Source organism: Medicago truncatula, chromosome 5, assembly GCF_003473485.1.
Source record: "Medicago truncatula cultivar Jemalong A17 chromosome 5, MtrunA17r5.0-ANR, whole genome shotgun sequence".
In the NCBI taxonomy this organism is placed as follows: Eukaryota; Viridiplantae; Streptophyta; class Magnoliopsida; order Fabales; family Fabaceae; genus Medicago; species Medicago truncatula.
In genome coordinates, this window is record NC_053046.1 from 35,010,866 (window position 1) to 35,026,200 (window position 15,335).

General features: G+C 29.9%; 1 protein-coding gene across 1 annotated transcript; it reads right to left on the reverse strand.

The window, feature by feature from the left end:
- Window positions 1-12,714: 12,714 nt before the first annotated feature.
- On the reverse strand, window positions 12,715-15,068 carry LOC11430111 (transcription factor MYB114). Its single transcript, XM_024784970.2, is given in 4 exon segments — window positions 12,715-12,883; window positions 13,048-13,091; window positions 13,093-13,178; window positions 14,951-15,068. Coding segments are annotated over 4 exon segments (417 nt in total).
- Between the last annotated feature and the right edge of the window lie 267 nt (window positions 15,069-15,335).

The window sequence follows — 15,335 nt, forward strand, 5'->3', positions numbered from 1 at the left end:
AATGGAAGAAAAAATATATTGAAATATAATATTAAAAAATAAAGAAAAGGTTCCCAGCGTGAGTTGAAAAGAGGTGTTTGTGAAATAAATTGTCGAGAAGTAGTTTTTTAAAGTAACATTCAACGGCTTCTGGTCAAAGCTCATTCCATTCAATTTTATGCGTTCAAAAAATGTTCTTTTTTTAGTAAGTACTTAATTGATATTGTGTTTGACCTAACTTTTCCTCAAAAATGTTGAGAAGTTTGAAAAAAGTCGGGTCAAACGATACCTTAATTTCCCATAACGGCAATGTAAAAGCAACTGAATTTGGGAGAAAAAAAATTTAAAAATAGTTAAAAATATAAAAATTGGAAAATAATTTTTTTTATATTTTTTTTTTGAAAACACGGTATCCGATCCAAGAATCGACTAATCCGAGGGGACCAATCCCACCGCCCACTTGTGGGGGTCCCGTTTAAAGCCAGAGCTCTCTGTATGGACTTAGCCCACCGAAATTGGCACCAGAGGGAATCGAACTTGAGACCTCTGGAGGAGCAAACTCCAAGATCCCAAGCCAACCACTAGGCCAACCCAAATGGGTTAAATTGAAAAATAATTAAAAGTTATTAAAAATAGAAAAATTAGAAAATAATTAAAAAAATTGGTTAGGAGCAAAAATGGAAATTCATAGGCCAACATTAAAAAAAAAAACTCAACCAATTACTAATTTACCAAATTGCCCTTTATAGGGGTAAAATGGTAAATTCAAGGGACATTAATTTTAATATAAGTATATAGAATTCATGTATCTATTGATGATACTTACTGCAAAATAATTTTTTAATTCTCGACGAGTGTTTGCTTAGGTGCTCTGTGTTATTCTTGATTTATGTATTATTTCTAGGCCACACTTTCATATCATAAGATATGATATGTATCTGAATTCAATCTTTTTAATAAGTGTAGTTTTTTCCCTTAAAAGAGAGGAGTTCTATTATACACCCCTTTCGTTTATGAGAAAGCCAAAGTGTACACTCTTGAGGCGATTAAACCATTTAAATAAAAGACTTCTTGTAATCTAGAGGAGGGGAGAGAATAGATTTTGCACGAAAATCAAAATTGCTTAGCAAGAATCAGATATTTAACAAAGTAGATTTTTCTCTGGAAAAAAAAATTATACAAAAGATACAATTTTTTTGTTGATGTACAAAAAACAATTTTTTCTCTATATGAAATCGCTAATTTTCTGCACCCTTTTGAAAAGCAAGAATTTTTAGGAATAGTTCTAAGTGTTTAACGGTGTAAAAGTTTTCTCAATAATAGAAAGAAAAAAAAAAATTAGATTCAATTGTTAAATTAAATTGTTTAAATTAAAGAGTTTAGGGTTTGAGAAGATTACACCAAGATTTATACTGATGTAGTTACTTTTCCCCTGCTCATGGCCTAGCTCAATTCTATGACAATGTGTGATAGAGTTTATTCCATTATTCATTATTTTGTATGAATGTATGATTATAAGATATTTCCTTGAGTCTATGTTTATAACCTATTTTGAATCAATCGTCGTGGTAATCAAGAAAGCCCACAAATTTGGATCCACATAATTTGGTTTTGCTCTTCAACTTGAGTAGCTAAGCTACAACCTCAACTTTTTAAGCATTTAAACTCCTTGAATTTTCCTTTAATTGATTTGAGATTTTATCACTGCTAGCTTGAAGAGTCTTCAACCTAAAAACCCCATAATCCCCTTCTAAGGTGAAAAGAGCCAAAATCCTTTTCCTTCAATATTTAATAATTTTCTTCAATCCCCTTTAATTCATATGTTTGAACACTCATTGGTACAAAGAAATTATATGTCAATCCCATACAAATTTGACTCACATAGAAGGATCTAAGAGTCTGCGATATAACTTTTTGATGAATGTTTTGAGAGAAAAATGAAGGTTAGACCTCAATGAACGAGTGAATGAGGTTTATAATAGAAGAGGAATGGAAAAATTCAATTATAATGGCATTAAAACATAAAAAGTTGCGCTCATGCTTAGGATCATAATAGTGATTGGGAGTTTGGAGGGGAGGGGAGGGTTTTGGAAAAAAGCAAGGAGCAAGTGGAAGAAATAGAAGACATTGAAAGGAGAGCGCTATGGAAGTTAATTTTTTACTCATAATAAAAAATCCCCCTTATTTGGGGGAACTCAAAAATTGTATTGGGGGGGGGGGGGGGGGTTATGGAGGGTTTATATGAATTTTTTCAAATTCAATCTATGTTGTTATAATATTCTTAAAATTAAAAGTATATTAATCATAAGTATTAGTTTATCATTCTCTAAAAAACTGTTCTTTCAAAAAATGTGAATTTTTTGTCCATTTTTCTATATATTTCCAACCCCTCAAAGCCCTCTCATCCCTTCCCCTCCAAACTCCCAAACAAAGCCTACATGTTTAATCAAATCATAGATCTCTGATTGACATTCATAAACCAATTTTTTTTGGTCAAGTAGCCTAGTGGCTAGAGCTCACACAATTAAATTGTGGAGAAGTGGAGTGTCTGGGGTTCGAACCCCAGCCCCTGCATATAATATGCAATATCCCTACCAACTGAACTAAGCTCACGGGGATAAACCAATTTTAACTGGGTGATTCAAATCACCTTAAGTATGACATGAGTCAATATTTTCACCAATATGATTCAAATCAACCTTTATGGCGATTCAAACAACCTCTCGCATCATTTGAATCACCCTTCCAAATATAATTCAAATTATGAAATCCAAAATGACGTAAAAAATTATTTCAATGCATGTTTGAAAAGAAAAAAGAATCGCAAATGTCAAAATGACTTAAAAACTTATTTTAATGCATGTTTGAAAAACAATTTTCTTTTATCATAAGACTCTTCGTTTTTCGTTAGGCTTAAGGAGGCATATTTCCTAGTGTTATATCCATAGTGTGTCCATGGATTTTAGTTGAACCGTATAACATATTCAACCAAACCAACTCAAATTGTTTATTTTTTATTTTTTATTTTGGAACCTGTTCAACTCTAATTTCAATTGGAACCAACTTGGTTAAACCGAAGTGGCTTAGTTAGGGTTCCATGTTTATCATTCTAAATTCACAAACACTACTAAAAAAACAAAAATTAGTGAGGGAAATTTTGTGAGGGAAAACGTGAAATCCCTCTCTAATTCCGTCACTAAATTTTGCGACCATGAAATTTGTGAGGAATTTCATTTTTTCCGTCACTAATTTCCCTCGCTAATTTTGCTTTTTTTAGTAGTGAAAGTCGACTAGCTCAAACAAATAGAGATGTTTTATTTTAGTTTTTGTAAAATTAATTTAAAACTTTTATGTGTTTTCTAGAAGTGTTTTATTTTAGTTCAAGTGTTAAAATCTTTAACACTTTGTTTGGTTGTGAAGAGAGAAATAGGTGAGAGAGAGTAAGAGAAGAGAGAAATAAGTAAGAAATAGAGTAGATTTGATGGATTGTTTGTTAGAAGAGAAATATAGAAGAAATAGAGAAGAAAGAAATGTTGATTACTTTTGAAAGTACTAAAATACCCCAAATTAAAAATTATTTTTTTATAACACTAAATTAAAAATCCTTCAATCAACATACACTAATTTATTTATGTATGTTAATTTATTTATTAAACTACAAACTATTTTTTTTTAATTTGATTAGATTAATTATTTTTAGTTTTTGGACAGGGTTTAAATAATTTAGTTGTGGTAAAAAAAAAAAAAAAGTTAACGAAATCAACTCATAAATCCATTTCTAATGTTGGTCTATCTACGAACTATCACTTGGGTATCCAGTAATTTAGAAATCCTTCACGTACAGTGCCGAGAGATTATAGAAGGAACAACAGGATTAAATAGGAACAAGGGTAAATAATTAGATATAATATTTCAATACAAGGGTAATAAAGGAATAACAAGATTAAAAGCCTTCTCTCCCCACTTTCTTCCCTATTGTGAGGAGACATAAAAAGGTGGTGGGTCCCACTACTTTTTAATCTCTCTTCCCTATTTCTCTTCATTTCAAACAAGAGAAATTTGGTCTCTCTTCCCTCTTTCTCTCTTCTCTCTTTCTCTCTTCGTTATTTCTCTTCAACCAAACAGACCGTAAGGGTATAATTGATATGATCCATGTGTTGAAACTTTCATGAAATAAAATGTGATTTAATTAAATAGAATTGTTAATTTTTTTAAAATCATGTCATATATATGACCCAACCTAAACTCGCACACTCATCACCAAATTGAATTGGTTCATTTTAACAAGAAAAATAGAGATTATGGTTCAACCTAAACTTAACAAATTTGACTAGACCAGAAAATAAATTTGACTAGACCACCAGAAAATAAATTTGACCAAAATCGACTCAATCCGACCAGTTAACCCAAATTCTACTACAACTTGGGATGCACTTTTGGGCATGATTGCCAGCAAAAAAGCATAAATTTTAATTTTGATAGTCATACCAGTACACTTTTCATTCATACCTCCATATATTTTCTTCCAAAAATGGTTCACATTTTTATCTTCTTTTCAAATATAGTCTACTTTATATAAAAAACAATGGTTTCACCGTTTATAGATTTAAAATCATAAATAGGTATATAGTTAGCCTTTTATACCCTAAAATACATCAAATTACATTTGTTTCATTTTTTTTTTTTACAAACAAAATATAATTGTTACATATAATCATAACAAATTGTAAAATGATGTATTTTTACACTATATTAAATTTTAAATTTATAACGTAAGTACAGTAGAAACTCTTTAAATTAATACTCGGTAAATTAATAAACTCTCTAAAATAATAAATTTGTCCGATTCCGACTTGGGTCAGTGTAAAAAATTGAATAATTCGATAAAATAATAAGATAATAATTTTTTGGAAGATCCCTTTATAATTTTCGGTCCCAAGAAAATCATAAATTAATAATTCATAGAAACTGAAAAAAAAATATATTACACTTCGTGAGTGAGATATGGTTTGAATACTTTTAACACATTCATGTAATTTATATATGCCAAACTTGCTTAAGAATACATTGAACATTCCACTTGTTTACATTTACTATACACTTCAAAAGTCAAAAGTCATATTTCCAATGAATATGAATACAATATTTATTAATTTACATTGAGTCTCAAGATTTGGTGCAACGTAATTCTAAGAGACATAGACTAATTTGCCTTTTTGTTTGGTATGTATAGTATAATTACTTAAAAACTCTTTAAATTAATAATTATTAATTTATCTCTAAATTAATAACTCTCTAAATTAATAAATTTCTCCAATCCCAACATTATTAATTTATAGAGTTTCTACTGTACGTATGTATTGTTTGAAATTTATGCTTAGTCTTTTATACCATAAATACATAAAATTATGGTTTTTGAATATAATTATAACAAATGATGTAAGAAAAATGTAACATGTCTTCTAGGGCGCATGTTAGAGAAACTTAAAATATAAACATTGTTATATACAGGGGTGTCCTTGAGGGGGTGCAAACAGCTCAAATGAGCTGGGCCTCCCTCAAGGATGGGCCTTAAAAAAATATTAAAGTCCAGTAAATAAGTAATAAAAACAACTAGCGTGATTAATGAGTTTGCTGAACTGGCGTAGTGGTTTAAAAGCAAGTTGGGATTCCATGGGTCTTGGGTTCAAAACTCTTCACCTATAATTTTCCTTTTTTCTTCTTTTCTTTTCCTTTTTAATTCTTTAATTAATATTTTTACTAATCAAAACATAATATAATTTTTTTTCTTCTTCTTTTGTTAGAACACATCTTGTAATTTTTTGTCCACAATTATTGTATAAGGTAGTTAAACTCTAACAACAAATATTATAAATTTTTCATTTGAAAGAACAAACATAATAATTATTCTTTAAAAAACAGTATAAACCTTTTATTATCGGCTTTGTACAAACTAAGGAAAAATATAACATAGAAAATCAATATAGATATTCGCTTAAATTGTAGTTTTATATTATTGATTAGAATATTGATCTTTTATGTGTTAGTTACAATAAAGGCTTTTATTTTTTATCTTTACGGTTCTTATGTTAAATTTAAATAGATAATTGCTCTTTTAAAAATTTACGTTTTTATTTTATTAAGGGCCTATTTTAACATGAGAGCCGAGCCTCCGAATACTTAGGGACGGCCCTGGTTATATATGTCTTGCATTTGTCTTCATCTTTTATGCGCGACTACATATTATTTTAAATTTACCTTCTTCACACTTCTTGCATAAAATTTCAAATCCTGTTACTCTTATTTCTTAACCTAAAATACGAACCTATTAAAAGGATAGAACTCATTGACTTATAATCTTCACTATTTTATGTGATGCCAGAATCCTAACAATTCCTCTTCAATATTGAATGCTCTATTTGGAAAAGAAAAAGACAAAGAAAAGATGATATTATTTTAAAAAATAATATAATTCCATTCGAAACCCTCCAATGTTGTAAAGGAACCTCACCTCCTCTTATGGTATATGGATAATTTAAACCCAATTAACAATAACAGTTTCAAATCATATTCATCATATTCATATATCTATACAAACTACAACGTAAACATATTTCATCGCACTTTAGATTCCATAAACCATTGGACATGACTACATTTGTTGATGTTAAACACAACCCAAATAAATAATTATTGGGCAAAGAATGATGACAGAGTTGAAACAATGCAGATAGAAAATAATCAGAGATAGGTATAAAAATATTGCAGTCTTTGGAGTCTAGTAAGTTCATATATAATAACTAAAAGCCTAATAGGTAGATAAATATTATGGTTTTTTTTTTTTTGGAGGAAAATATTATGGTTATATAACAATAATAAAATATCCATGTGGTTCTAAGTTCTAACAAGTGAAAGCAATGAAGATAAATTAATATTTTTTGTAAATTAAGGCATATAAGCACACCTCAAACAGTGTTATGTGAATTGTAACACTCTTAGGTTTAATGTTTAACATATTTTGGCCATAACAGTAGTAGCCAAAGCCAAACATGAAACATTTCTTTCAGCTTCTTAGAGGTACATGCAACACTATGTGTGTGTATATATATCAAGAAAAGCAGAGAATGCTGAAATGCACAATTTTTGGATTCAGAAAATTTTAAAACAGAACTGTAGATTGCTACTCCCTCAAGTCTCAATTATAAGCCAATTTTTTAGTTTGTAAGTAGTTCATTCAATGAATGATGTATGTTGTCTATAACCACTTACATCATTAAACTACATACATCATTTATTGAATGAACCTAAAATTAAAAATTTGTTTATAATTGAGACATGACGGAGTACTTTAAAAAAGTGATACTCAACAAACTATAAAATAGAGAATGAAGTGATACTCAATTTTATTTTATTTTAACATCCATTTTTCTATCTAATACTAGACGAGGCTCTTACCACATTTGATATATAACAATATAAACGAAGGTATTTCAAGCTCAACAGTTAAAATAACAAAAGTGATCACATAAGATCTAAATAAAAAAGCGGTTTTCATATCAACAAAAAAAAAAAGAAAAAAAAAAGAAAAAAGAGCTATAATATAACCATAAGATAACTAGTATACAAATAAGATGGGCAATATTATTGTCTAAGTGAGTTTCTTTAACTCATGCATCATTCAACTGAGTCAAATAGATAGCTAAAATATAAAATGTCTGAAATGACTTTCTATCATGCAAACCCAAATAGAAAAGCCTTCAAAAATTGAAAAATAAAATAAAAAGCAAAACAGGTTCAAAAACACCAGCCCCAGAAAAGTAAGTTTTAAGGCAACATGTAAAGTAAACAATTATTCATCTTCACTTTCGTCGTCATCATCATCATCATCTTCATAAATGTTCAGAGCTGTCTTCTTACAGATTGGACAAACATTCTTCTCCTCCAACCATTGTTTGATGCAGTTAAGATGATATATGTGATTGCAATCAAGTCTCCCAATACACTCCCCATCAATAAAATCTTCCTAATAAACATAAAACAAGAGGGGTTATGACACTTGAATATGCTCAAGTATTAGGATTTTAATATTTAGTTCATCCAATCCTTACAAAATCAGTTGGTTAGAATAGAGGTGCCACTTTTTATAAAAAAAAAATTATTTATTTATTTTCAATGTGGGACTTTGATTTTCTTAATATCGTGTTCCCTAAAGAGTTTTATATGCTATATTAGAAGAAAAAAAAATGAACCAGGAACTAAATTAGCTACATACAAATTAATGTGATATCAAATTTTGAGGTAATATAAACGATATTTCAAGTCCCGTGAGCATAGCTCAGTTGGTAGGACAATGCATTATTATATGCAGGGGCTGGGGTTCGAATCTCAGACACCCCACTTATTCACCTTATAAGATGAATTCTAGCCACTAGGCTACCTGACCGGAAAAAAAAACAATATTTCAAAAATAAAGAAACAAGTAGATTAATCCTTCACCTGACATATGGTGCAAGTTTGATTCATTGTGCTTGTTTCCTCAGTATTAGGCTGGTAAGTTTCTTGCTGGATGTACATGAGAATTTCCTCCTCTTCCAGCCCCACCTCATTCATCTGTACGTTAATTAAATTTATCATTTTCAATTGAATATGATCATGTATTGCCGTTTCAAAAAAAAAAAAAAAAAAGAATATGATCATGTATAATAATATTTAAGCTAAACTCTAGCTACATGTTTATACAATTGGGCAAACAATATGAAGGAAAAAAAAAAAGTATTAATTATACATTAATAGTTACAAAGCTTTAAAAAAAAAAAAAAAAATCAAAATTTTTACCTCGTCTTGCCAATCCTCTGAATTAGTTATCCAATCTATGTGCTCTTGAGAGTGAAGTGGCCGATTTTGAGTGACCCAGTAATCAAGCTGTGTGACATATATTTGTAAAGTACATGAAAGTAATGTGATGAATTCAAAATGGTACATATCAAGATGATTTAATTTATTGGGAATGTTTATTCTGCTGCAGCTGCTAGTTAATCCAACGTTATAGTAAAACAATCACAAAGTAGTATTCAATCTTTTACCTAAATAATTAATCTAAAAATTTGGGTTAAACATAACTCAAATATCTTATGTATTTAATGTAGAATTTTAGCACACCTCCTCACACCAATGATTATACATCTGGATGTGACATGGTGGTACAATAGTGATGGTCGAATACGTGGGAGATACATAGTGATCACAGAAGAGTTCTTTACAAAATTAGGATATAAACTGAGCACTATGTATCTACCACTTATAAACATTTTGTTAAACTATATTTCGCTAATTATTTTTTACACAATATCTCACTACTCTAACAACTTTATATCAACAAAACACACTTATCATCATTTCCAATTCATTGCAATATTAAATTTCCACATGCATACTAACACATAATATATAACCACAAATTAAATTACTATCACTTATTAATTTTGACTAAAGTTTACTTGATGGTAAATAAATCTAAAATATTTGAAAATGAAGCACATTATTTAATTGTGAATTCATTTATTTTAGTCTTCAACCAAAGTTAATATTACAAGTAATTAAGAAAGTATATATATATATAGCTGGGGATATTGCATTTTATATGTACGAGCCGGGGTTCGAACCCCGGACACTTCACTTCTCGAAAATTAAATTGTGTGAGCTCTACCCATCAAACTACTTTATAAAAAAAAAAAAGAGAAAGAAAGTATATATACCTCAAAGAAGTCCAGGTTGTTGTTATTATCACCATTTTGGCTAAAACTTGTGCCTTGAGAAGAAGAACTTGTTGCTTCTCTTGTTGCTGCATAGGGATATAGAAATGATGCAGGACCACCAGGAGAGCTATTAATTTCAGACATAGTAGTAGTACTACTTAGTCCTGCTTCTACATCAACATCTTCATCCATGATGAAATGATCCCAAAATGTTGTTGTAGGTAAAGAAGACATGTTATTGACATTGTCTTGATAAGGATGAAAAGGAGGAGGAAGAGTGCGTCTTCTGCTAAACCTTTCATCAATTTGTGAACCTTGATTAGAAGTTTCACCTCTAGTGAATGGATCAGGCGATCTACTTCTCTTGAATGATGAATTAGCCTGACACAACTCATCATTCCTAGCACCAGTAGTAGTGGTGTTAATTTCATCGTTGAATGACGAAACAGAATTAGCATTACTACTATTTCCTACAACATCTCCACTTCTTTGATAATCGGATTCTACAACAGGTGCAACTTCAATTTGTCCTCCAATAGTCGGATATAAGGAGGATAATGACATATTATCTCTAGCCGAGATGGACGACACACTTCTCGGTCCTCCATTGATAAATTGAGAAGTGCTGTTGCCTTCTAAAACATTGTGAGTAGTAGTAGGAACGATGCTAATATTTGACCCAAAAAGTCTAAAATATATTGGGCTCCTTTCTTCATTATGACGATTTCCTAAACGATATTGGTTGGCCATAGATTGCAACTTCTTACCTGCATGCACACCATAACAGCAACCATATATCAATACTACCATGGACATATGATGCTATCATAACACTCACAATGATATCTAGACTCCAATCGTAATGTGATAAAATGAACAAATTCGAATGTAGATGATTGTGCTATTGTTGGAGTGTAAACATAGTTAAAATGCTAGTAACATATAATGATGTCATTGCGCTCTATTCTTTTGCTTAAAAAAAATATAATCATATGAGATTTAGTGTGTTGAACACTAATATATGACACTACATATATTCGTTTTCTAAAAAATTGTATTATTATTGTTAATTCCCTATACACATATAATAGATCTGAAAGAGTATAACAGTCCGTTCGGATTGGTTTATTTTTTATATTATTAAATATAACTTATGTAAATAAATAAATTTTTATATTACTTCATAAGTTTTTACTAATGAAAATTGTATATTCATAAACTACCTTGACAAGTTTATGAATATAGTACATAAAAGCTTATTGATTTGCATAAACTCAAAAATAAGTAAATCTAAACGGGACCTAAGAGTAGGTGAAATAAAATTTTGAACATATAAAACTTATATGTAAATTTAAGAATATTAAATTTATTTTCACAAAGTAACCCATTTTCTAAAACATCAAAATCACACACAAAAAATAATTTGATAGACAAAACATTTATCAGCCAATCAATAAGTTGATCAAAAAATCAAACAGGAAGATAGTTCAAATCACATGCTCATATAAACAAGATTAAAAAAAAAAACATAGTACAAATCAAACCCAACCTTGATTATATACCTAAATAGATGAGTAGGTACAAGAATCGATGGATGTTAAAAACCAAAAGCTGGTGATTACAACTGTTTAATATCACACTGATGGTTTCTCTATAGCATGAAGGGAAAAAAGGACACTGTTGAGAGCTTCAATTTATAGAGATTTTGTTTTTACAGTCTCTAGCGATGCCGATATATTATTTTTAATTTATGTCTAAATTTTTTATAGAAATTCAACTTTATGGAAACGACCGTAAATGGTTGACTGTTGACTAGTATTTTGTCACAATACATCCTCTCGCGTTACTTTTTAATATCTACCTACATTTATTGTTATTTTTGTCACAATGCATCCCCTCGCGTTACCTTTTAATCTCTACCTACATTTATTTCTCTGGCGATTTTAGGAGAGAAAATATATTGTTCACTTATCACCTTCTAAAAGTTTTCTTCATAATTAGCTTTTCTTCACCAACCTGCTTGAATTTATGGTATATAATACAGATTGATAATATTCTATGTTTTGGATATATACTTAAGAAAATTCTGAAATAAAATAGAATGTGATAGCATCCGATTCATTGTTTATCCTCGTATTTATTCAAATATTGTTACAAAAAAGTGTATTGTTTTGTTTTATTCCATCATCATAAAATAAAATAAAAAGATTTCAGTTACATACTATCATTGCTACCTCTGATTTCTGCTAATTTCGCATTTTTGCGGTAATACCATGTTAACTATTAAACAGGCTTTGTGATGGTTTCGCAAGATTTTCCTTCGCGATAAATAGCATAAATTAATATTTGAAACCATAGACTATAATGTATATGTCTTGTTCCATTCTGTTTCACTTATTTTATTCGGTTACATACTACTCATGCATGAAACTATTTTTCCGTTTCACTTATTTTATTCGGTTACATACTACTCATGCATGAAACTATTTTTATTGAAAAATAAAAATTTATAATAAAAGACCATAGTATGTAGAAATTCAACATAAACTCGCAACTAATAAAGATCCAAAAGAGAATCGAAATCACAAAGGTTGGAATTCCAAAGGGAGTCATCAACATCTAAAAACTCCATATTAAAGTTCTCCTCTTGTATTGAAGAGCCTGAGCCAATTTTCTCACTGCCTACTTGTTCACCCAAGTCCCATAAATTGTCCGACGACAATGCACACGGTATTGGAACATTATCTATACTTGGTTGTGAAGCAGAAGCACAGTCTCTACCATTTTGATATGTAACCATAGTCTCTCGATTATCGCGATCTTTGGAAACATTGCCATCTTTATTCGAAGCCAGCATTGGTTGTGACACAAAATTAACATGTTTCGTGGAAACATTGCCATCTTTATTGGAAGCCAGCATCGGTTGTGACACAAAATTAACATGTTTCCTATTCAACCTTGATGAATGAGTTGAAAAAATTCAAGGTTGGGGTTTAATAACTTCATGAGCTTTCATTGTTTCCTTAGGTTTCTCTTTTTCTTTCTTTTCTTTTGTTTCTGAAACAACCTTCTTCCGCAAATGTGTGTGCCAAAAGTTTTTCACATCATTAGCAGTTCTACCAGGAAGCCTTGCAGCAATCAATGACCATCTATATTATATGTATATGTAAGCAATTAAATAGCTGAAATATTATCTAAGCAAGAAGAATATTAAATATAAGAACTTAGATATGTTTGCATAAATATCATGACTAACTCTAGCTAGCAGCTATAGCATACACAAACAAATTTGAATTTTGGCTCGGAAGCTTACCTATTCCCTAGAAGTTTGTGTAACCTTAGGATCATATCAACTTCCATCCTCAGCAAAGCTTTCCCTTTTGATGTTGGGGCATAAATAATTTACCCACCTCAATCTACAACTTTTTCGACATCTATTCAATCCTGCCAAGTGTAACAAATATAGTTTCACAATATATACATGTGGAAATGAAATTATGCAAATGGTTGATTAAAATTTGGGAACTTCTACGGTACATCTCACAAATTGGAGATTAAAACTTACACGTACATCCAATAAAGTCATGCCAAATAGATCATTTTGAAGATACTTTAGGAACTAACTTAAAGGCATGGTATGCAAATATTTACACCGTTAGCGTATACAAATTAAATCCCTGCTTTTAGATATTTGTTCAAATTTAATGAAATAGAGTTTCTAACTTGATTAACTAGTGCTTTTGTACTACTAGGAAAAGCAAAATTAGGGAGGAAAATTAATGAGGGAAAAAATAAAATCCCTCACAAATTCCTTGGTCGCAAAATTTAGTGACGGAATTAGAGAGGGGTTTCATGTTTTTTCTCTATAAATTTCCCCCACTAATTTTTGTTTTTTTACTAGTGTTTTGCTATTGAATTTATCAATTAACCTTTTTTATTTTATTGATTTTTGGTAATTAGTGGCTCTCGTCCATGATTTCCATTTGATTTATATTGACACAATGACCTGCTTTTTCTTTTTCTAGTTTTTTTTTTTTTAAATAGAATAGAAGTTGTTGCTAAGTTTCTAAACTTAATTTTTTTTAGGCTTAAATATGTCTTTCGTCCCTACAAATATAGGCCATTTGATTTTTCGTCCCTGAAATTACTAATCCTTTCAATCTGTCCTTGCAAATATTAATCATTTGACTTTTGGTTCTAATTAGGTTTTTTTGCTGAGGTGGGATGTCATTAGCGACGTGGTGTCCATGTGGCAAGTGATGATTGGGCGAGGTGGTTTGCTTAAATAGGTCTTTCATCCCTGCAAATATAGGTCATTTGAATTTTCGTCCCTGAAGTTACTAATCAGATGTAATTAGGACCAAAAGTCAAATGATTAATATTTGCAGGGGCAGATTGGAAGGATTAGTAACTTCAGGGACAAAAATTCAAATGACCTATATTTGCAGGGACGAAAGACCTATTTAAGCCTTTTTTTTTAAGTAGATTAATGCAAGTAAAAAAATAGATTAATGCAATATTCGATATTATTTATTAAAAAAACAAATAATAGATTAATGTAATAATAATATCGTAATATTAATTAAAAATAAATAGTTATTAAAAATTATATATTCAGTTCAACTTTAAAAAAAGGAATTCAAAATTCAATCAATTTTAAATATGAACACCTCTAAACCCGAGTGGTGCGATCAGTTTTCTGTTTTTTTTGGAGAGGATCAATTTTCAGTTTTTTTTTGTCAAGAAGTTTAGTGGCTAGAGCTCACACAATTAATTGTGGAGAACTGGGGTGTCAGGGTTCGAACCCCGACCCCTGCATATAATATGCAATATCCCTACCAACTGAGTTAAGCTCCCGGGGATAGTTTTTATTTGAACTATTTTGGACATCCGTACCATGGCATAAAGTTTGTCAAAAGAAAAAATAATTTTCAAGATATTTAGAAAAGAAAATTTTGCATTGTGAATTTTCATTTGCTTCTATATAATTGTTCAACTTAATTCATTATAGGAGAACTACACAGTTGAATAAGAAAAGAAAATTATGCATGGTTGATTTTCATTTCCTTCTATACAGTTGTTCAACTTAATTAATTATGGGAAGGACAAATACACAGTTAAATAAGCAACATTAATCATATTTACCTTTATATCAACAAAAACAAGAATTTTTTTTATATAATCTCATAAAAATAAGAAATAAAAATCATATATACCTGCTCTTTGAGAAACTAAATGCCATTTTCCTTCACCATACTTCTGTATACAAGCCTTGAGTAGCTTGTCTTCCTCATATGTCCATGCACCTTTTCTCAAACTTCTAGTCTTCTCCATATGCAGCTTTCCTTGTATACGCTATCCATATACAAAATATAGGCATCATATTTTTATCTTGATATATGTTTTTGAGAGGAAAGGTTGAGTAAAAGACAAAGGAGTTTCTTTCGTAATTAACAAAAGACAAAAGTATGAGAGTGACACCACTTTTCTTTTATTTTTTCTTGATACATCAATTTATTTTATTTTTATAATTTATTTTTTACCATGAAGGTATAGTAATATTTTATTATTTAGATATCAATTGTGCCAAGTATCATATAC